This window comes from Fringilla coelebs (genome assembly GCF_963513975.1).
Source record: "Fringilla coelebs genome assembly, chromosome: 25".
Classification (NCBI taxonomy): domain Eukaryota; kingdom Metazoa; phylum Chordata; class Aves; order Passeriformes; family Fringillidae; genus Fringilla; species Fringilla coelebs.
In genome coordinates this window covers 1827760-1850981 of record NC_140051.1, presented here as the reverse complement: position 1 = coordinate 1850981, position 23222 = coordinate 1827760, and the positions used below count along the sequence as shown (strand labels likewise).

General features: G+C 46.9%; 2 protein-coding genes across 2 annotated transcripts in view; one reads left to right on the top strand and one right to left on the bottom strand.

Annotated features, from left to right (window-relative positions):
• Window positions 1-5868, bottom strand: part of POU2AF1 (POU class 2 homeobox associating factor 1) — a gene marked incomplete at both ends in the record, with an annotated part of 33841 nt that extends 27973 nt beyond the window's left edge. The window contains one exon of the mRNA XM_084221422.1: window positions 5757-5868. Coding sequence (XP_084077548.1) covers window positions 5757-5868 — 112 coding nt within the window. The remainder of the gene's footprint in view (window positions 1-5756) is intronic.
• A 4709-nt stretch (window positions 5869-10577) lies between these two features.
• On the top strand, window positions 10578-21369 carry LOC311162841 (uncharacterized protein; the record flags this gene model as incomplete). The annotated part of the gene is made up of 12 exons (XM_084221421.1): window positions 10578-10824; window positions 13205-13326; window positions 13828-13876; window positions 14125-14168; window positions 14296-14648; window positions 15390-15584; window positions 17653-17758; window positions 18020-18166; window positions 18787-18847; window positions 18963-19129; window positions 19213-19323; window positions 21361-21369. The coding sequence occupies 12 exons, from the start codon at window positions 10578-10580 to the stop codon at window positions 21367-21369; spliced, it is 1611 nt and encodes a 536-aa protein (XP_084077547.1).
• Window positions 21370-23222: the final 1853 nt, after the last annotated feature.

Sequence of the window (23222 nt, the reverse complement as noted above, 5' to 3'; positions counted from 1 at the left end):
TGGCAGGGATTCAGGAGCACGGCAGGTTTTTAGGAACATTGCAGGGATTTAGGAACGCTGCAGGGATTTAGGAACATTGCACATTTTTAGGAGCACTGCAGGGATTCAGGAACACTGCAGGATTTTAGGAACACTGCAGGATTTTAGGAACACGGCAGGATTTTAGGAACACGGCAGGGATTCAATGGAATATTTGGGAACCATCCAATGGAACATTTGGGAACCATTCAATGGAATATTTGGGAATTATTCAGTGGAATATTTGGGAGCTATTCAGTGGAATATTTGGGAAACATTCTGCGGAATATTTGGGAAACATTCTGCGGAATATTTGAGAATTATTCCATGGAATATTTGGGAGCCATTCCGTGGAATATTTGGGAATTATTCAATGGAATATTTGGGAACCATTCCGTGGAATATTTGGGAGCCATTCCGTGGAATATTTGGGAGCCATTCCGTGGAATATTTGGGAGCCATTCCGTGGAATATTTGGGAGCCATTCCGTGGAATATTTGGGAGCCATTCCGTGGAATATTTGGGAGCCATTCCGTGGAATATTTGGGAGCCATTCCGTGGAATATTTGGGAGCCATTCCGTGGAATATTTGGGAATAATTCCGTGGAATATTTGGGAATAATTCCGTGGAATATTTGGGAGACATTCCGTGGAATATTTGGGAGACATTCCGTGGAATATTTGGGAGACATTCCGTGGAATATTTGGGAGACATTCCGTGGAATATTTGGGAGACATTCCGTGGAATAAAATATTATAATAATAATAATAATAATAATAATAATAATAATAATAATAATAATAATAATAATAATAATAATAATAATAATAATAATAATAATAATAATATGTGAAAATCCTGGGGTTTAGAGCCCAAATTCCCCTTTTGTCCACATGCAAAAACTCAGTTAAAGGAAGAAAAGCTCTTGGAGGGCCTGAAGAGAAGAGCAGCTCCCGAGTGCTGGAGGCTGTCAGGGGCAGGAATTCAGAGGTGAGGGAGACGTTTCTTGTGCAAGAGCTGGAAGGAGCCTGTTTGGGCTGGCTGCAGGCCAGGGCATTGTATTGCAGCAGCAAAGCAGAGAAATGATCCTTCAAAACACCCAGCTGGAAATGGAGAGGCTCAAAAACCCAGACTCCAAAAAATATGTGGTTTTGTGGCTCCAGCTCCCAAGATGTTAACCCTGAGCATCCTAAAGTTGAGTTTAATCTTCTGCTGAGCCAGGAATAGGCCCCAGCTTTGCTGAAACTGGGTTTTGGTGTGGACAGATGGAAATTAAGTGGGATCTAAACCAAACCAGTGAGCGGCAGGGACACCCAAAGGGGACATTTCCTGTGCCACGTGGCCCTGGTGTGCTCTGCAGCTCTCTCATTTAAATCCCAACCTTCTGTGAGTGCTCTGAGCCCTCACCTGAGCTTTGCTAAAACCAGCTCCATTTTCTGCCCTGTCTCCTCCACCCCCTGTTTGTGCCAGCTCCCCGTGGAGCTGTCAGAAACCAACACAGATGTTGGGACATCAGCTTTGCAAGCATTAAAAATGGCATTTCTGCCGTGTTCTGCACATGTTAAAGCACAGGGAAGCCCTCACACACCATCCTCAGGCATCAGATTTGTTCCAACATTAAATTTCCACTCCCCCTCCTCTATTTCCCTTTTTTCTGGCCTTGTTTGCAATCTGATGAGGGATTTTTGCTGCCGAGGGTTTTTTTGGTCTGATTCCCAGCACCATCTAGTGACACAACCCGGGATAGAAAAACATTTTATATTTGTATTTTATCTTCCTCTCAATTTTCTTGACCTGGTTTTTGCTTTTCACTCATCACAAATTAAAATTCAGTTTCGTTTGCACAAAAATATTTCAACAACACGTCTCAAAAACCAAACCTAATTATTGCCATTTTTCCCTGTGCTTTCTGCTCCAATCTCCTTCAACCCAAATAACAGCACAGAAATTCCCAAACCACTTCAGGTAGGCTAAAAAAAAATAAAAAAATCTGCATTTCAGAAGGAACAGAAAGTGCTGAGCTTGGAAATGCTTTCACCCTGGTGCCCTGGAGCTGCAGTTGATGCCAGCACTGCCCAGGGAAGGTTATTTGTTTGAAAGATGAACCATCAGTGCCTTCCAGAGTTTGCAAACATAAATTAACATTCATCTCAGCTCTCCCCAGTGCCCACACAAATGGATGTGGCCAATTCCTCTGCACAAATGTCTGGTTTTCACCTCGAGAGCAAAACCCCAAGAAGCCCCGTGGGTTTAATTCCCATTTTATTCTGTCTGCCTCCATGAGGCAGTCCAGCCTGAGGAGGAGAACCATTGTTCCTGCATCTCCACTCATTCCTGAGCTCAGGGGCTGAGTGCACTTTGCTTCCAGAGGCGTCAGCAGGAAGGGATGAAAAATAATGCCAAGAACAAACATCCCTGAGCCCTGTCCTGGGGAGGTGGAACTCTGAGCATTCCCATTAAAATTTAACAGCAACAAGGCCCCAGGACTCAGCAGAGTGAAACATCTTCAACCACTCAGTTCCCTCCCTTGGTTGCTAAAAATAATCGTGGCTAAGAATAAAAACATTCTGATTTCCAAGGGGCAGTGAGGTAACTGGTGTGGGGAGCCAGACTGTGCCATTTCCAGCCCTGGAGGAAGGGCGCTTTTATCATGGAATTCTCATCCAACCTCTGCAGGAACGAGGGGATCTCCCCCTCTGCAGCCAGGGCGACTCAGCTGGGGAAGGAGGAAGAGCTCAAGAAAAATGAAAGAGGATTGATCACTGCAAACTCATCAGATCCAACCATCCATTCTCCAACCTGAGCCCACAACGCTGTAAATGCAGAGCAATGTCTGTAACTCAGCCCCTCCAGCTCCACAAAATCCAAATTATTCCTCTCAGAGGATTCTTTGATCACTGCAAACCCATCAGATCCAACCAACCATCCACTCTCTGACCTGAGCCCACAATGCTGCAAATGCAGAGCAATGTCTGTAACTCAGCCCCTCCTGCACCACAAAATCCAAATTATTCCTCTCAGAGCTCAGCACAGTCCTCACTGCAGCCACGGGCAGTTTTGGCTTCATCAGCTGCATCCAACAGCAGGGATGAGTTCAGGGATGGATTTTCCCCTGAATTTTCTCTCCATCTCCCATTTTAGGTGCTCTGCAAAGAACCCAGCGCTGATCAGCACTGATCAGCTGAGGGAGCACACACAGGCTGCCTCTGAAACCACAGCAGATGATTCTTAAAGGTTTGCTTGGCAAAGAAATCAGGAGGAGAAAAAAACCATACAAAATAAGGGAAATGTCTGAATTTTTTTTTTGTTGTCTGAATAAAAACTTCCTTAGTGAAAAATGGATTAAATGAGGAGCTCCCAAAGGAAAAGCCATCAAAATGCTCCAGTAATAATGAGATTTATCCCTTTTATCTTTCCATGCCTGCTAGACCTCCAAATTTAAACTTTTATCTGGATGTTTGTACAGTATAGACGACTGACCAGCCCTGTCAGAAAAGTGATGAATAGAAAAGTTGATCCCGAGTTATCTGGAAAGCTGGGAAGTGCTGCATATCCCTTGGGACTGGGGGACCAATTCCAGTTGGGACTGGGGGGTCAATTCCAGTGGGGATTAAGTGACCAATTCCAGTTGGGATTGGGTGACAAACTCCTTTTGGGATTGGGGGACCAATTCCATTGGGGATGAGCTCATCATTCCATTTGGGACTGGGGGATCAATTCCATTGGGATTAGGTGACCAATTCCATTTGGGATAGGAGGATCAACTCCAGTTGGGATTGGGTGACAAACTCCATTTGGGATACAGGGATAATTCCATTTGTTATGGGTGACCAATTCCATTTGGGATGGGTGACCAATTCCATTTGGGGTTAGGTGACCAATTCTATTTGGGATTTGGTGACCAATTCCATTTGGAATTGGGTGATAATTCCATTTGGGGTTGGGTGATAATTCCATTTGGGGTTGGGTGATAATTCCATTTGGGGTTGGGTGATCAGTTCCCTTTGGGATGGGGGGATAATTCCATTTGCTATGGGTGACCAATTCCATTTGGGATTGGGTGATAACTCCATTTGGGATTGGGTGATAACTCCATTTGGGATTGGGTGATAACTCCATTTGGGATTGGGTGACCAATGCCATTTGGGATTAGGTGACCCATTCCATTTGGGATTGGGTGATAATTCCCTTTGGGATTGGGTGATAATTCCGCTCTGGATCTGCGGGGTCAGCGGAGCAGGAGCGCCCGGCGCTGGCAGCTCCTCCTGCCCAGGGGAGGTCACTGTTGCTGCACAAACGCCTCACACGGGGCAGTTTTAGGTTGGACGGCGCAGTTTCGATGTGGAACACCAGCAAACCCCTCCCCACGGCAGCTCAGGGCTCCTTTCCTTCCTCACCTTTCCAGAAATCCACCAAAAATCAAACCCACAACTGCATCATTCCCGGTGATTCTCAGGGCTGCACCAAATCCCATCCCCAGACGCCTCAAGGCATCAAACCCGGGCAGATTAAAATAATTTCTTCACCTTTAATCACCTGCAATTCAAGACCACACAGCTGAGAAGCCATCAACAATTAACTGCATCTGATCACTGCATTAAAATGAGGAAATTATATCCCAGGGGAGAAAAGCTTTGCTTGTCCTGAGGAGGTGAAAACTCTGGAAAACGTCTCAATTCCCCTCGGAGGGGGACAGAGCCAACCCAGCAGCCCCACACGGGAGGAATTTCCTCACGGTGCAACATTTCAGGGAGGGAAAAAGAGGAATTTCCTCACGGTGCAACATTTCAGGGAGGGAAAAAGAGGAATTTCCTCACGGTGCAACATTTCAGGGAGGGAAAAAGAGTCTGAACATGCCCCCCCTGCCATGGCCAGGGAGCCGGGGATCCAAGCAAAACATTTGGAGGTAACCATGGAGGGATGAGTCAGGGGCAGGCAATTCTTGGAAATGAAACAATGGGGATGGCACAGGGGGGGACGGGGCCATTGTCAGCCTCACCTGCGGGGTGAGGGGATGGAGAGCCCCAGGGGAGCTGGGGAGGGGCTCAGCCTGGAGAAAAGGAGGCTCAGGAGGGACCTTGTGGCTCTGCACAGCTCCTGCCAGGAGGGCAGGATTTGGGATTTCATCCCAGGAGGAGAGGGAGCAGCCCCAGATTCCAGCAGGGGACAGTCAGGGTGGACATCAGCAGGAATTTCCCCGTGGAAAAGGTGGCCAGGCACTGGAAGGAGCTGGACAAGGAGGTGTCACCTGTTGAGGTGACAAACAAAGTGTCAGGAGGGATTTTAAAGCTCATCTTTGGAGAGAATTGTGCATCTCCGAAGGTGAAAATAATCTGTGTAAATATACCCCAAGCTAAGGGGATGGGGAGCATTTAAAAGGCTGAATAATGAAGATATATATTTAAAATATAAATATATAGAATAAAATCTAATATATAAAATAATGACAATATTTAAAATTCCTGGAGGTGCCCATGGAAGGGCTGGAGGTGGCACTGAGCACTCTGGGCTGGGGACAGGGTGGGGATGGGTCACAGCTCGGACTTGGTGACCTCAGGGGGTTTTTCCAACCTCAGTGATGCTGGGATTTGTCACAGCTGTGCCCTCCTGCCTTCAGCAGGGATTTTCAGAGGTTTTGCTCACCAAGCTCAGGACACTGCTCCCAGCCACCCCAGGTGACCCCGAGCCAGTCCCGGCGTGGGTAATTAATCAGGTAATTAATCGGGTGGATGTTTACTCCGAAAGCGTGTGACAAACCCCGCAGCGATGTCACAACCCCCCGCCACCGCCAGCACCGGAATTTTCACATCTCGATTGCAGCGCTTGCCATGCAAATGGAGCCTCCGCATCCCCGCTCTGCTTCCCCGGGAGAGGCTGCGAGGGGAAAATCCACCCATACCCCGCTCCAGCCCTGCATTTGAAATATCTCCATTATTCAGCCTTTAAAACGCTCCCCATCCTCTTAGCCTGGGGTATATTTACACAGATTCCGTTCACCTTTGGAGGTGCACAGTTCTCTCTAAAGGTGAGCTTTAAAATCCCTCCTGACATTCTGTTTGTCACCTCACCGGGCTCTGCAAAGCCTCCTCCGGCCTTTCTCCATCCGTGCAAACCAAACCCACCCCCTCCCAAATATGCAAAAGAGGATTTTAATAAAGGAAACCTTTTGCAACAAAGGCTTTTCAGCCCGGTGGGATCAGAGCTGGCATCCAGAGGGAGAGACAGACAAACAGCTACCCCGGCAGAGGCTGTTAAAGTGGGTGTGTGCTCGGGAACATGTAGGAACAAGGGAGGAGGGAAGAGAGAGGATTCACCCTCCATCCAAAGATGGAAAAGGAGCTCTGCCCATGGGCAGCACAGCCTGAACGTGCACGGGGAGAGAGGTTTTGCAGAGCTGCCCATCACAAATCACTTTTTATTTTTCACTAAGAGCTTCAGAGGGTTCTGCTTATTTCTGCTGAAAACACGACAGCAGGAATCTGAATTCCTGCGTCAGGATGTCAGGAATTAATCAGGATGTCAGGAATTAATCAGGATGTCAGGAATGTACAAAGGAGAAAAAAAAAAAATCCCCCCCTCCCCGAACAAAAGTGATGTGATTTTTCCTACAGGTCAAACCTGCCTTTCCTCAAAGCTCAGCTCTGTTTCTGCCCAAACCCAGCCTGACCCTCACCCCTGACACTGAAGACTCTCCCCCCAACCACATCCTCTTTTCTTACACCTTCAACACCTGAAATTTTCTCCCTTTTTTAGAATAGAAGCACAGAGAGTGCTAAAAAAACGCAGAAATCACCAAAACTGTGGAAGACTATGAAAATATTCCACACTCTTGTGTAAAAAACACCTTCCCCAGCCCAGGTTTCACTGGGTAATAAATGAGATAGTTCAGTCCACAGGGAACTTCCTGTGGGAATCAGGAGGCACTGACTGGAACAGGCATCCACAAATCCTAGAAAGTCATTTTTGGGATCTCCCCGTGCTTGCTGTGCAAGCTGGATCCTGCCCTGCCTCGGTGGATAAAAGAGGATTCACTGCAGCATTATTAGAGGGTCCAAATTGAAAATTGCTATTGAGCAGCCAGGGATGGGGCTGGAGGTGGACAGCTCATAGCCAGCAGTGCCTGTTTGCAGAGCAAGGCTCATGAGAGCTGTTTGAAATCAGAGCAACAAAGGATTCTTTTCAAATGTCAGGTACCTGTTGAGGTTGGGAGCAGAACCACAAAATTCCCAGTTAAACAAACACAAAGCCTTGGAGACCTTGTAGTGTCCACATTCCAAGGGGTTTTGTTGGTAGATTTGAAAAACCACTTCTCATGGCTGGAAATTGCATTTTGGGCTTTGCTGTGCCATAGGAAGATCAATTCCTCACTAGATTAGAAAATGCGTTTCTCATGGCCAAAAATTGCATTTTGCCTTTTCTGTGCCATAGAAAGATCAATTCCTCACCAGATTTGAAAATCCACCTCTCTTCTCATGGCCAAAAATTGCATTTTGCCTTTTCTGTGCCATAGGAAGGTCAATTCCCCACTAGATTAGAAAATCCACTTCTCATGGCCGAAAATTGCATTTTGCCTTTGCTGTGCCACAGAAAGGTCAATTCCTCACCAGTGCAGGCCAACACCTGTGCCAAACCCAGGCCAATTCCTGCTTTACTGTGGATGTAATCACAAATTATAAACAAGAAGATAAAACTACCCAACATAAGGGCTGGAGCGTGGAGGAGAAGAGAAAGAGGAGCAACCTCTGATGTGATTTACTGGCCAATAAATGCAGTGAGTCACTGCAGTAATTTCCTGTTTGCAGGAGGCCAAATTCTCCCACCTCTGCAAGCTGGAGGAGCTCCTGAACTGGTGCCTCATCCTAGAGACTTGCACAGGATATTCTCAGGATATTTTCAGGATATTCTCAGGATATTTACACAGGGATTTGTGGCACTGAGGGGCTGGATTCTGGCTCCAGCTTCCCCTGGACTCATGCAATCCATGCAGTAAAGCAGGGGAAATGGAAGGGAAATGTTTCCCCAAAGAGGGCAGGAGGTGTCCTGTCACCCAGATTTTGAAAGTTTTTCTAAGCCTTCTGATGTTGACGTTCTTGGAAGGAATTTTCTCACACACTTTCTGTAAATAACTCATTGCTTTGCATTCTTTTATGGAAGAAGAGAAATTTGATGGGCTGTTGGTTTGTCCAGTGTCACTGGAGAGGTGGCACTGTCACCCTCCAACCCACTGCCACTTTTGGAAATCTATAAATGTTGGAATCAGAAAATAAACTGCCCTTTTTACCTTGAGAACAGCAGCATCTCCACATTGTTCTGTTTCATGTCCTACAGTGGCAGTGCCCTTAGAGGAACCAGACACCTTGTGGCTGTTTGTGTCAGACAAACACAGCCCAAAAGTGAAAGGTTATCTGAGAAATCCCTTCCCCTGGGGCAAACTGAGGAGCAAACTCACTGCTGGCTCCCTGACTGAGGAGCCCTGGGGTCACAGGGAGAGCAGAGGGATTGCTGCCCTTGGAGGGGAAACCTTGTTGGATTTGCAGCAACCCTGACAAGGGGAGAGGTGATGGATCTGAGTCCTTGTTCTTAGAAGGCTCATTTATTATTCTATTCTATTCTATTCTCTATTCTACAATGCCATACTAAAACTACACTAAAGAATATCGAAAGGATGCAGACAGAAGGTTACAAAGAATGGAAATTAAAAACTTGTGACTCCTTCCAGAGTCCCAACACAGCCTGACCATGATTGGTCATTAAGTAAAAACAATTAACATGAAACCACTCAAACAATGGCCAGTTGGTAAACAATGTCCAAACCACATTCCAAAGCAGCCAAACACAGGAGAAGCAAACGAGATAATTATTGTTTTTCTTTTTCTCTGAGGCTTCTCAGCTTCCCAGGAGAAGGATCCTGGGCAAGGAGGATTTTTCAGAAAAGATGATGGTGCCAAAGCCTGGCTCCAGCCATGCCTCTCCCTCACCCATCCCTGTTCCCAGCTCCACTAATTAAAGGCAGCAATAATCTGTGGGGCAGGCAGCCAGGCAAGAGCCACTGCAATGCAGATCAGCTCCTGATTCCCTGCTTGTTCTACAAGCACCAAATCTCCTTTGATCAATACCTGAATAATCCTTTCAACATCCCTGAGCCGGGGTTGCTGCTCCCAGGGCAGAGAGAGCAGAGGTGGGATTGGCCAGGCCAGGGAGAGGAGTCACTGCCCGCTTTGAATCCTTACAAATGTCATGTTGTCCTCTCAGATCTGCCCCAGAAAGTCTGGCTGCTCTCTGCCCAGGCTGATGGCAAAGATGAAAGGATGATATTGCTTGGGATTAAATCTGAAATGCTTTCCAGGACACAGCCAGGGAAGAAGATGCAGCTGATAACATCGTAATCCTTTTTCCAATCTAGGTACTTAAGAGAAATATCTGCTTGTTCAGTTGAAATGGCACAGCCCACAGGGTGAAATACATTTCCCAGGGACATGGGGATGGAGTTTAGATCTGACACTGAGATCTGGTGACAAGGAAATAGATTTCCTATAGGAAGTGTCCCCATTTGTCATGGCTTAACCCCTGTGGCACCACACAGCCCACAGTCCCCAGCTCACCCCTGTCCCTGGCAGGATGGGGACAGAGCTGTGAGCAGGAAAAAAAACCATGGCTGAGATAAGAACAGCTTAATAAATGAAATAATGCAATGAAATGAGACAGGGGGGAGAGAGATAAATAAATAAACTCCAATTAAAACAATAAAGACAGGGCGTCACTCCAGCTGCTGCCCTGAAATTGGTGCCTCAACCCCCCGGTTTAAATCTTGGGCACATCTTCCTGCAGGATGGGGTGGTCAGCTGTCCTGGCCCTGCTCCCTCCTTCTTCACCCCCTGCCTGGGAAAATCCCTTCATTTGGGGGCAGCACAACTGGGCAAGCACTGCAGCATCACTCTGGTATCAAAGGCATTCTCCTGCTAAATCCAAAACCCAGCACCGAGAACAAAACTCACCCTATCCCAGAACAGCACTTTTGGGAATTCCCAAAACATTTAATTAAGGATCTCCTGCCACTTTACTCACTTGCACAACCCTAACTCAGAGGTGGCTTTTCCCTTCCCAGTAAATCAGAATATTTTTTTTTTCTGTTTCACACAGCAGGAAAAAAAAAAAAACAACTTGAAGTTAAGCTTTTTCTTAGGAAAACTCATTTCCTCATCAGCTGCTCAGGGTTGTAAGGAAAGAGGGTGGAGCCTTCCCAGGCTGCCATCCTCCAAACCATACCTGAGTATAAAGAGCAGAGCAGAACTGCAGCCAAGAAACTCTCAAAAGCTGCTTCCAGTGCCTGCTGGGATTCCAAGGCTGGTTTTGTTCTTCCCCTGCTGGAACTTGCTGCTCCAAAGACAAGAGGGAAGCTGGACTCAGCTAATTACATTGGAGGATTAATTACATTGCCACGGTCTCCATGTGATACTGGATTGATTTTTAACTTTTTTTTTTTTTTTAAACACAACTGAACAGGGATTCTTTTCCTCCCCTCTTCTCTTTCATCTCTTTCTGAACACACAGAGAGGAGATGTTGCAAACAGTCTGCGTGAGCCCTGAGCTGCTTGTCAACCAAAACATGAGTGAGAGTGAAATCTGTGGCTACAGCCCAGGCCAGGGATCTCCCCTGCCTGGAGAAACTGCCAGTCCCAAGAGCTGCTTCCAGCAGAGCCCATCTCTGCCAGACTCTGGATTAACTGAGCTGAACGTGGCGAGCCCCAAGATCTACCACCCTCCTCCTGCTCCGTGCAACCCTCCAGGGATGCCTGCTCCTGCTGGTAAGAGAAAAACCTTCATTCCCATTTCCTACTTTGTGCTTCTTGCAGCAGCTGCTGCAGCCCAGGGGCTCTGAGCAGCACCAGAGATGTTCAGCACATTCCCCCACCCAGGCTGGGCTGGATTTTGCTGTGCTGAGGTCAGGAATTGCCCTGGTTTCCAAAGGATGCCCAATATTCCCTCCTTTCTGTCCATCTCCAGCGCCTGGCTGCTCATTTGCATTCTGAGTGGCAGGTTTGGTTCCCAGCTAGCAGCAGGGTCATAGATGTGACCTTCTGAGTTATTAACATTTCAAAGTCACAGCAAAGTGTGGCTGGTGAATCACTGCCTCTGCAGAGTCCTTCAGTTCCTAGGAAATACCTGATCTGTCACTGCAAACCCTTCCCAGGTATCAGCATGTTAGCAATCTTGTTACAAAACTTTACAAAGAAAACTTTTAAACACTCTTCAAACAGTAAATAATTCATTGCCAAAACACCAATCTATGAAAAAAAGATCATTTCTAGAACAGTCTGAGGTACCAGCTCTGCTTTTGGAGAGCTCAGTGTTTTGATTATTCAGGGATAGGTTAAACACTGCCAAGTGCCAGAAATCTCAGCACAAAACAACAGCCCCATCTCCATTCCAAAGGCACCATTTGCTGCTCGGGATTGCTCCCTCCTGCTGCAGGGCTGGGAAACAAAATCACGCAACAAGAAACCACATCTTGTGGGGCTGGTTCCCCTGCCAGGATTGCTGCTCTCAGCCATCCCAGTGCTAGGAAAATTCACCCACAAACACCAGGGGTTGATGTTCCAAAAGGAGGCAGAGGAGTCCTTTGGCTTTATTCCAATCAAGGAGAGGCCATGGGGTGCTCCCCTGGGGTCTCTCAGATTTTTGGAGGACTCAGCCTCCCTTTTTATCCCAATTTCCAGCCACATTTCCCTTCTCTCTTTTCCCATGGCTGAGGGACTTGAGAGGTTCAGACTCCCCAGAACACCTGATCCCAAAGATTCCCCTCTAATGTACAACCCTCCATTTTAATTTTCAATTCTTATGGAATTTAGGAATGGGGAATTTAGGAATTTATGGAATGGGGAATTCCATAAGATTTTAATTCTTATGGAATTCCCCATTTTTTCTTTCATCTCTCAATGTCTAATTTCATTTCTCAGCAAATCTACAGTTTATTTGTAAAAGCAAATATCTTTTTCCATTCATCACTCAGTGGAATCCTTCCCATTGTTCCTTTTCTCTCCCTGAGCTGGTTTTATCTCCCAGCAGACCCACAGCTTGTTTGGAAAGACAAATCCTCTGTTCCTCTCCCCAGGAGCTGCACCATTCCCATCTGCTGAGCTCCCCTGCTTCCCCTCCTGGGCCCAGCCAGATCCCACACGCAGATTTTGCTCAGCAATATTGGCTCAGGCACCTCCTGTTTTATTTACCAGCACCAGGAGCAGCTGGCCCAGTGCACCTCTTCCATCTCAGGCTTTGTTCAATCCTGAATTGTGTTTGATCACTAGAGCTGGTTTCATTCCTCCTGCCACGAGCTGCAGTGGGAGCAGATCCTGCTCTCAGGGTCCCACACTCTGCTTCCCTCGGAGCTGGGGCTCTCTCCACCCTCTATTTCATTGGGAAAACCCTGATCTGATGCATGAAATCTGGGATTTTTTCAGTGGCAATACCTGTTGCTGAATGAATTTTAGATGGAGGCTATCCCAGGCAGGGGGACACAGCAGGCAGGGACGCGAGTGCCAGAGTTACATAAAAGGTATTTCAAAAGCCGATGGATTTAAGCTCCTAATCTGGGCAAGTCTTTCAAGTTTGGGGATGCAGGCACCAGATGCAAGGAGACCTAACACAAACAATCACAGAGCAGCTTGTTTTGACAAAGAGAGAGCCTGTTTGGACAACGAGCTATATTCTCAAATAACTGTTCCATTTCGGTGCAGAAAATCGTTGTTTCGCTTTGAAACGCACAGAAACTCCCAAACACACTGAGAGCCACGGGGGAAAGCCACTGGACAGAGCAGCCCTGTCTTGATTTTGGACAAATCCTGCTCCTTGTTGTTGCACTGATAACAATGTCACAAACCACAGGACAGCAAAGTGCAAAGGCAGATTTACCACAGCACAGGAAAATCAGTGTGAGAGGGGCAGAGACCCAAACCCTGCTGACACATTCCCCAAAAGCAAATCCCCACTCTGTGGCACACAGGAAAACTGAGCAGGGATTCATTAAGGGAATTATTCAGCAGAGCCAAGGGAGAGGTGGAGATTTGCCACAAGTGATGATGAACATGGGAATCAGAGCCCATCCCCCAAGCTGACCTCACCCTCCCACCCTTCCCCAACAGCTCAGACAATTCTGTCACTTTCAGCATCGTGTTGTGACTTTTCCAGACTCTGAACTTAGCTCTGATCCCCCTCAGAAGCGCTACATGGGTGTGAGAGTGAAGATGCCAGTGCGGGAATTGCTGAGGAAAATCCGACTTTCCAAAGGCTTGGACCCAGCTCCGGGCAAGGTGAGAAATCCCCCGGGGCTGGGAAGGTTCCTGCAGCATCCTGGGGCACACAGCCACAGCCCAGTGTGTTCTGGAGGGGTCACACCTGCAACTGCTGCCTCTTCCAGCCATCAGTGCTTTTAAAAGTGGAGGATAAACCAAATTTCCAACAGAATGAGGGCTGGGCTAGGGACAGTTCCAAGGCAGGAACCCATCCATGCCATGGGTGTTGTGCATCATTCAATCAAGGCAAAGATGGCCCAGTAAACAGTAAAAATATTGCTCCAGAACCTGCAGAAACAGCCCAAGGAGCTGACAAACTCCCAGGCTGCTGGGAAGATCCTCATAAAGGGGCCATGAGTTACCCACTCATGGAAATCTGTCCACCTGCAGCCCCTGCTGAGCAGAGCCCACAGCCCAGGAGGCAGTTGCACTCTGTTCATGTCTCAATATTTGCCCCTGTTTCATCTTCTCCTCCCTGTAAGCGCCTCACATTGAAGCTGGGTGGTTTTGTCTCCTCAGGAAGCCTCAGCAGTGAAGATGGTAGCCAAAGGATCCTCAGGAAAAACAGGTTTGGAAACGCCTCACTTGGTAGCAGAGCCTCCTTTTCCAGTAGGATCATCCCTGTGAGGTACCCAAAGAGCCAGAGCACACCTGGGCCATGGGCAGGGTCCCTGCTGGGTCCCTTCCACTCCAGCTGTGCCTCACCGCCCTGCCTGGCTCATCTGGCTCTTACCTGGGGCAGGACTGATGGGGATCTCTGCTCTGCCCGCGCCTCTCCTCAGCTCTGAACCTCTCCTTCCCTTTTCCTTGCAGCAGAGAAGAGGAGATCTCACCCTTATACAGAGAAACAGCTTAGACAGGTATGCAGAACACCTTGAACCCCTCTGTGCCAGGCTCCTGGGGCAGAATTCCTGTTCTATCACCCAGGGAGAACAGGACACTTCATGTCTGCTTCCCTCCCCTTCCCTCCTCCTGCTGCTGTTTCAGAGCAAGCAGAGCACTGGGCAAAGCCCCAAAGGCTTGGAGGACCTCGACATCCTGGTGGAGGTGCTGCAGGAGGATCTGAACCAGAGCCAGCTCGGGGAGGAGCCTCGGCACCCCGTGCCAGACGCGTTTTGGCAGGGATTCTCCCGGGAGCTGCAGAGCTGCCGCTGGCAGGACGAGGAGGCAGCTGGGAGGCACCACGGCCCGCCAGAGCTTCACCCCCAGCCCTGGGGGAGAGATTTCCACCCCATCCTGCGGGGACAGGCACAGCCTTCCTTCCGTGGTGGGCAGGAAAGCACCCGGGGGTCCGGCTGGCCTGGAATGTTCTCCAGGATGGGCGAGGAAGGGAGCGGCTGGTGGGGGCAGGATGGTCCCTTGAGCTCCCTGGAAGGTTTCTCCAGGGGTTCTCCATCCCAGGAAGGTCACCTGGGTAATTCTCCATCCCAGGAGGGATTCTCAAGGAATTCTCCATCCCAGGAATGTTTCTTGAGGAATTCTCCATCCCAGGAGGGTTTCTCAAGGGATTCTCCATGCCAGGAAGGATTCTCAAGGAATTCTCCACCCCAGGAAGGATTCTTGAGGAATTCTCCATCCCTAGAAGGTTTCTCAAGGGATTCTCTATCCCTAGAAGGTCTCTCGAGGAATTCTCCATCCCAGGGATGTTTCCTGAGGAATTCTCCATCCCAGGGATGTTTCTTGAGGAATTCTGCGCCCCAGGAACGTCTCCTGAGGAATTCTCCATCCCACAAAGGTTTGCTGAGGAATTCTGCACCCCAGGAAGGTTTCCTGAGGAATTCTGCACCCCAGGAAGGTTTCCTGAGGAACTCTCCATCCCAGGAAGGTTTCCTGAGGAACTCTCCATCCCAGGAACGTTCATTGAGGAATTCTGCACACCAGGAATGTTTCTTGAGGAATTCTCCATCCCAGGAATGTCTCCTGAGGAATTCTCCATCCCAGGAACGTTTATTGAGGAATTCTCCATCCCAGGAATGTCTCCTGAGGAATTCTCCATCCCAGGAACGTTTATTGAGGAATTCTCCATCCCAGGAATGTCTCCTGAGGAACTCTCCACCCCAGGACACACCTGCCCTGCCCAGCTTGGCAGAGATGCTGCTGGAAGCTCCCAGGGGCTCTCCAGGTGTGGAGGGACATTTGAGGCTGAGCCCAAACTCCTTCACCAGGCAGGACCTCTCTGCCCTCTCCTTCTTCCAGTTCCAGCTGCACAGGGAGGAAAATTTGCTGAGGAACATCCCAGAGGAAAAACTGCTGGCTCCTGATGAAAATGGCAACAGGTCCTTGATTTTTCTGCCTGAATACATTGATTTCTGTCCCCTGGGGCATCACTTTGCTCTGACCTCTGATCTAAAGCTTCTCTGCTCAAGGGGAAGCTCAAACTTGACTCAATACACAGAATTTTAGGCAGATCTTAAAAACAGAAATGCTCCATATTTGCAGGAATGTTCCTGAGCTGCAGCTGATATCAGGATAAATTCAGGGTGCTAAAATGTTTAAGGATGGAGGTATGTGTAGGGATTCACAAGGAAATTAAAATCAAGCACAAAAATTTAAAAAAGATATGCAAAAATCTGCTGCAGACACTCTCAGGGGAGTTATTTGTATTATTAGCTGCTAATAAAAATGGATGGGAGGATTAGCCAAAAACACAAACTGGAGCACAGACTCCCAAAGAACTGGGAGGGGCTGGAAATGAAAACAAAGCTTTTCCTGCTCCCAGTAAAAACCAGTATCGCCCTAGAATGGGGGGCTTGTGGAGAAAAGAGCTATTGATAAGAAAATAATTAATTTATCTATTGAATCTCCCTGCAGTTTAAGTAGATTGGGGTAGCTGGTATTAAATCAGATTGACAGAAAGCATAGCCTGATTCATTAATTGGGGAGAAAGAGTTAAATTCCTGTCCCAAACTGAAAATATTGAGAACCCCACAGAGAGAAAACCAAGCACAGCCCCGGCCTCTTCCCTCAAGTGCCACATTCCCTTCAGAATCATGATTTCCATGCAAGAATAAAATCAAACCTCACTTTTCAGCAGCTCTGTAACTCAGTAAATAACAAATGAGCCACCTACCTACGGATTTCCTGACATTTTTAAAATTAGACACAAAAATTTCTCATGCATGAATGAAATTGATCACAAGAAATTAAGAGATTTCTACACCCACGTTAATTCACGAGCAAAAATTTCCTCACTCCTAAGCTCAGTTTTATAAAGATTCTACACTCAAAAGAACACTCAAATAAATAAAATTATTCTGAGTTCTACTGAGTGGTGAAAAATAGGGTCAAAAATCCATTTTAAAAAACCCCCCAAACCCCAAACCAGACTTAACCAAACAAAAAACCACCCCAAAAAACCCCAAATACAGCAAGAAACATCAGAGTTGTCCAGTCATATTTAAGGATATTTTGCTACAAGAAGAAAAAGAAACAAATAAGTAAAATTTACAACAAATAAATAAGTACAATCAATGCCTGCATTAATTTTTCCTCCCTGAGGAAAGGAAGGCACACCCAAATTCACAAGAAAAAGAAAAAACAACCAAAAAACCCTTTAAAATGCACTCTGCCTGTTCCTTTGGGGCGTTCCAACCCTTCCCTTTGGGGTCTTTTCATTCTTTCTTTGGGGTGTTTCAGCCTCTCCTTTGAGGGGTTTTACCTCCTCCTTTTGGGGGGTTCTAATTCTTCCTTTGGGGTGTTTTTTATCCCCCTCTTTGGGGCGTTTCAGCCTCTCCTTTGGAGATTTTTAATTCTTTCTTTGGGATGTTTTTACCTCCTCCTTTGGGGTGTTTCTACCACTCCATTTGGGGTGTTTTAATTCTTCCTTTAGAATGTTTTTACTTCCTCCTTTTGGGGGGTTTTAATTCTTCCTTTGGGGTGTTTTTTTCTCCCTCTCTTTGGGGTGTTTCAGCCTCTCCTTTGGGGGGGTTTTAATTCTTTCTTTGGGGTGTTTTTTTACCCTTCCCTTTGGGGGGTTTTAATTCTTCCTTTGGGGTGTTTTTTCTCCCTCTCTTTGGGGCATTTCAGCCTCTCTTTTGCGGGTTTTTAATTCTTTCTTTGGGATGTTTTTACCTCCTCCTTTGGGGTGTTTTTACCACTTATTTGTGGTGGTTTTATCCTTCCTTTGGGGTGTTTCAGCCTCTCCTTTGGGGGGTTTTTACCCCTCCCTTTGGGGTGTTTTTATCTCCTCCTTTTGGGGGGTTTTAATTCTTCCTTTGGGACGTTTTTACCTCCTCCCTTTGGGGTGTTTTTACCACTTATTTGTGGTGGTTTTATCCTCCCTTTGGGGGGGTTTTTGCCCCCTCCCTTTCCCTTCTGCTTGTTCCCAGCTGAGTTCTCTTCCAGGCTGCTGCACAAGGCTGTTGCCCAGGGAAGGAGGGCTCTGACTTTTGCCCTGGCCCAGAGATTTGCATCCCTCAACAAGATCGACGAGAAGGATGCAGAGAAAAGGGTAGGAGGCTGATTTGCCATGAAAAAAACAAAAAGTCATTTTTTATCACCTGCAACCCTCTTTCAAACCCCAGCCAAGCACCAAGAATCCTCCTGCTGTCCTGGGAAAGAAGGGAAAATGGGAATGGGGAGGGAATGATGGAGCACAAGTGGGAACAGAACCCCAAAATCCCAACTCCCTGCTTCATTATCTGAAAAATGTTGTTGCCTTTAAACTATTTTTGCCTTTCACTGCAACTCTGTGCCCTTCTTCCCTTCTCAGACTGCTTTACATCTTGCTGCAGAAAAGAACCAGCACCTGATGGTGAGTGACCTGATCTCCCTGGGAGCCAACGTCAACGAGCAGGACGGCTCTGGGAAAACTCCCCTGCACCTGTGCTCAGAGAACGGCTACCTGAGAGTCCTGCAGGTAAATTGGGGGTTTTGTGGGGCCAAAGTGGAGTCAAAGCAGCTCCTGCACCTTCTGGTGTTGGGAATCACCCGGGGTGTGCCACACAGCTCTGACGTGGTTACAGAGGGATTTGGGGGTGAGGCAGAGTTAGAGATTTTCCAGGGTAGAAATCCATTCTGATTTAGGTGAAATGTGCATTTTTGGGTTGTCTGGAGCTTGCTGTCTAGTCTGCCTGCTCTCTCGAGGAGCTTGGAAGGGCTAAGGACTGCTGCAGCTGAAGGACAAGAGATAAGAGAGAAGGGGGGGCAGACAGAGCAGGGCAACCTGACCCAGGAGTTCTTTCTGAAGAATCAGTAGCAAGTGTCACCAAAATCAGTGGAATGAATATGCACAAACCTACTGTGAAATTGCACACACATCTATTTGAGAGGGAGATAAAAAGGGATCTGAAGTTCCCAGAGTACACACGACATTTTAGAGGAACGATTCCCACACACGTCCAGCGCCGTAAAAACAAACCAGCTGTACAACTTCCACAGAAGTTGTGGAGTTCTGTTTATCTCCACAAAACAGGGGGAGGAAAGGGTATTTTTGGCACTGCCAAAGGTCAGGAATCACCTGGATGTTCCTCATTTCAGGTCCTGAAAAGCTGCAAGAACAGCGGGGTGCGTGTGGAAGTGGATCTGCCTGACCACCACGGTGAGAAGGGCGGCTCGAGCGCAGGGCTGGGCTCAGATCCCAAATCCCTGAGCACAGATTTGCTCCAGGCTGGGCTCAGGCACTGGGTCTGACCTTGCCACCGTGTCCCACACAGGTCTGACCCCCCTGCACCGTGCTGCCCTCGCCCACACGGAGCTGGTGGCAGAATCCCAGAGCTGTGCCGGGGACAGCAGCGCCGAGAGGTTCCTGAGGCTGCGGAGAGCCCAGATCCTGGAGGGAATTCTGTGCCTGCTCCAGATGGGAGCAAAGCCCCAGCTGCAGGTGAGGATGGAGCCCAGCAGGTCTCTAGCCTGGCTTAAGTGTTCCTGTCCTTGTGCAACCCCAGGATTTGCTGTCACCTGCAGGTTCTGAACTCCTGTCAAGCCTCCACCCCCTGCCTCAAGCTCGAGGAGAACACAGAGCTCATGTGTTTGCTTCAGAGCCACGAACCCCAGGCACAGGATGTTCCTCAGGAGGTAACTGTGGCTGCTTTGCACAGGCAGTGTCTCATTCCAAGATTAATTTCCAGTATTAAGCAAATATTCAGTGCTTAAAAACAACAACAAAAAAGTTACAGCTCTTTCTGTCCTCTCCCAAGTCTTTTTTTGCCTCAGTCAGATAAATGTTCCCACCAGAGTACATGTAATAAATGTAATAATATAACAAGATTTCCTCTAGAAATACAAACTTAAAGCCCCATTTCAAGTCACTGAGGTTCTCCCAGAACCCAGCAGAGAGAAAAAAAAAGAAAACATTTCAGTCCAGTTCAACTGCAAATTGACTGCTGTGGTCTCTTCACCTGCACAGAGCTGCAGCCCGCTGGATGCTCCCAGAGGAATCCCCACTGCCCCAGCTGCAGATCACTTACCTGGACTTTGCTCCTTGCCATCCTCAGACCTCCTCGATGTCCTCCTCCAAGGTATTTTGTGGTAGGAAGTGGAGTTCAGGTAGCTGGGGGTTTGTGTGGCTCAGCAGCTGGGATGGAGCGGCTCCATCCAGAACCATCCCACAGAATCATTCAGGGTGGAAAAAACCCCAAAACCATCGAGCTCAAACCTCCCCAGCATGGAGCTGCTGGAAGAGGTGCTCAGCACCTCCTCCCAGCCTTTGGATTCACTCATTTTCCTGGCACACCTCCTTCCCCACCCAAAGCCAGCCAGAAAATGAGGGGATTTATCCCTGCCTTAGCAGGAACACCTGGGCTGGGGCTGAGCTGAGATTTGCTGCCTTGTTGCCTTCCAGGGAAATGCTGAGAGCTCTCATCCCCTACACCTGCTGGGCCACCTGCTGCAGAGCACAGACACCAAGACACAGAATATTTTATGTTATATCTTGAACTGACTGCTGGAAAGATCTCACCTGGACCCGGAATTCAAGAGCAAACTGATAAATGAGGGAAAGCCTCAGTGCAGGTTGCACCAGGAATTCAGTGGTAGGCTGCCCAGGAAGAATTGCATCTTCATCTTCTCACAGATTTGTGCTTTTCTGCTCAGGTCTGAGGTCAGTCTGAAGCTCTGATGGTTTTTCATGCAGGTGTTTAGCCCAAGGAAAATATTTTAACCATCCAGGGTCTAGTCTTGGGGGTTTCAGCCTAAAATGAATCTATACACTCCAAATTCAACATTCAGATGGACTGAAAATCTCAGTCATTTTAAACATGAGCTCTGGGAATTCAGAGCATAAATGTTAAAAATATTTAATATTTTCTGCAGTCTGGCTATGAATTTGGCCAAGGCTGGAGTGGTCACACTCTAAGGCAGTCTCACAGTGAAGTCCTTCCAAAAGAAAACAACAAAAACCAAGCTTTTTATTGATGCAATCAGAATTTTGCACCCATAGTGGATTGTAGGTGAAGTCTGGGACAAAATGATTCAAATCAGCTCCTTTCCAAGAGATCTAACAGAGGATTTTACCTTTAGAAAATTGAAATCTAGAACAACAGCTTTTGAAGGATCTTTGTTTTTAAAAAAAAGTTGGGAGCATAACAAGGATCTGAAATGATCCTGCACTGCCAGAAAACCAAGTTATTCAGTAGAATTATTACAAACTCGATCATTTTTATTATTAATTATTTCTTCCCAGACTTACTCTCGTTTAATCTGAACTTCTGGTTGCGAGTTTGCTGGTTTCTATGAAACTTCCCTGTTTGCTACGTAGGGAGCAATTCTACTTTTACAGAACCTAAAACCAAAACCAAAACTGACCCAGCAGCCCCTCACGTGTCTCCTGTAGAGGAAAATGGGAGATTTCCACGTGAAAGCACTGCAGGATCCAGTGTTCAGTACTCAGCATCTTTGGGGAATGTTTGCAATGAACCCTTTGCATTTGTTTCTGGTAACAAAAAAAAATAAGGTTCTTTTTGTGTTATGGGGTTTCCTTAAGTGTTAAGCTCCAAGAGCTACGTTGCACAAGGTGAATTAACTTTGAGAAGTGAATTCCAATGGGATTTGGGCCATATCCTTTGATTCTGGCGCCTTGAACAGCTAAAGAGTTCTCTTTTGTATGTCCTCTAGTGTGAGTGAGACATAATAATTCATAATCTTTCAGTATTTCATTTAAAAAATATATATATTCTATGTTATTCTCATGAGGAGTTGCATAACTCATCCACTTCCTTCCAAAGCTTTCCCTCATGGTTTAATAATCTTTGGTATTTTTCCCTTTTTGTCCCAGGTTTTATGGATCTTTTTCCTCTCTGAGTATTTCTCTCTGTCCCTCCACTACTGCCCATCCTTCTGTCTGTTTGCATTCTGACTCCCATCTGTTCTCACTGAACTTTTTATCCCTTTGGGGACAATTAGGGAAGAACTTCTGGGTTAGCTCAGCTTGCATTTGTGGGATTGAAGGGTCAGACCCAGCTCTTTATTTTCATCTTAAACCAGCCAAGAACTCCCACATCACGAGTGTTGAACAAAGAGAAGAGCAGCCATGAACATCTGCAGGGAATAAAACCCTGAATTTTCTCACAGGATTTCTTTAAAAAGCATAGAAAACTCTCATTTAATAATCCAACATTAATCTTTTAGTCATGGGAAGCATTCAGGTGAAAGGACAGGAGGGTTAAACTATTCCTATAGATATCATTTATTCAATATACTCAGGGCTCCTACAGTATATTCTACCACAGTTATCCATTAATTGCATTGTTAATTGCTTTACATTGTTCCACTGCTCCTTCCTGACAATAAATACATTTATTTCGTGCAGTAACTTGGGTTTTTCTGTACTTTTCTATTCACACTCAACTCACAACAGAAGGGACATCGTGGAAAAGGCAAATTCAGCAGGGTTTGGAAGCTGAGAAGTGTGGGAAGGTTTTGTTGTTGTTTCGGTTTTTAGGATGGCAGAAATCCTCCAGCATCCCCCTCTCCCACCAGTAACTCCAATATTTCCCAATTCCAGTAATTCCTGTCATTCCAAAGGGAAACAGGACCCAAATTCCTGGCAGAAGGTTCTGGAGGGATCCAGCTGCTCCCCACCCCTGGTACCTCACCCACAGTAGAAACCCAACGCCTGTTTGGTTTTCAGCCTCCAAAAAATGTCCTTGAAGCCCTGATTTGCTGCACAGTCACAGTAACTGCACCAAAGACTCTTCCCCAAGGCTGCTGGATTTTCCTCAAAGAAATTTTTGTACCTCCCAGAGCCCAAAATCCCCAGCTGAGGAACACGGGGGCTGCTGCCCACTAAAACAGAACAATGCCAGGATTGTCAGCAAATCACAGCAGGCAAAGAAAATAAATTATATTTAAAAAAACAAACCTAATTCCCTGTGAAAAATGTGCATTTTATGATTGGCTTTTCTCAAATATTCAAATGAATATTATATGTGTTGTGTTAGAAAGTGATGCTGTGTTAATTCCTTAAGTAGTGTGTTAAATACAGTTTTAGGTTATAAGTTAATAAGGTTATAAGGTGTGATTAGGTTCTGAGTTTTAGGTTATATACAGTTTTAGGTTATAATGTTAAAATAGAAACTATGCTGTGTAAGATACTTTTTTTAAAGAGAGGAATGAGGTACTTGCACAGAGCTAGCAGCCACGGGACACCTGAATCTTTCAGAGAAAAAGAATTTATTGCTCCCTAATGAGAAGAAATGAACTTTTCCTGCCTCGCTTGGGCAGATGACGCTGTCAGGACTCCGAGGAAGAAGCTGGCACTGCCCAGCCAGAATCCTGTGTGTGAATGGAATTGATGCACCATGTGTGAGCTGTGTGAATATGCAACAGGCTGCTGCTTTTAAAGGTTCATCCTCTGTTAACCTGGGGCCTTTTTTGGGCTTATTTTGCCCAGAAAGGGGGACCCAGACTGTCCATAACTCTTTGTTTCTATTGTCTCATATTGTCCTCATCCAAATTGTCCAAATTAATATTACTCT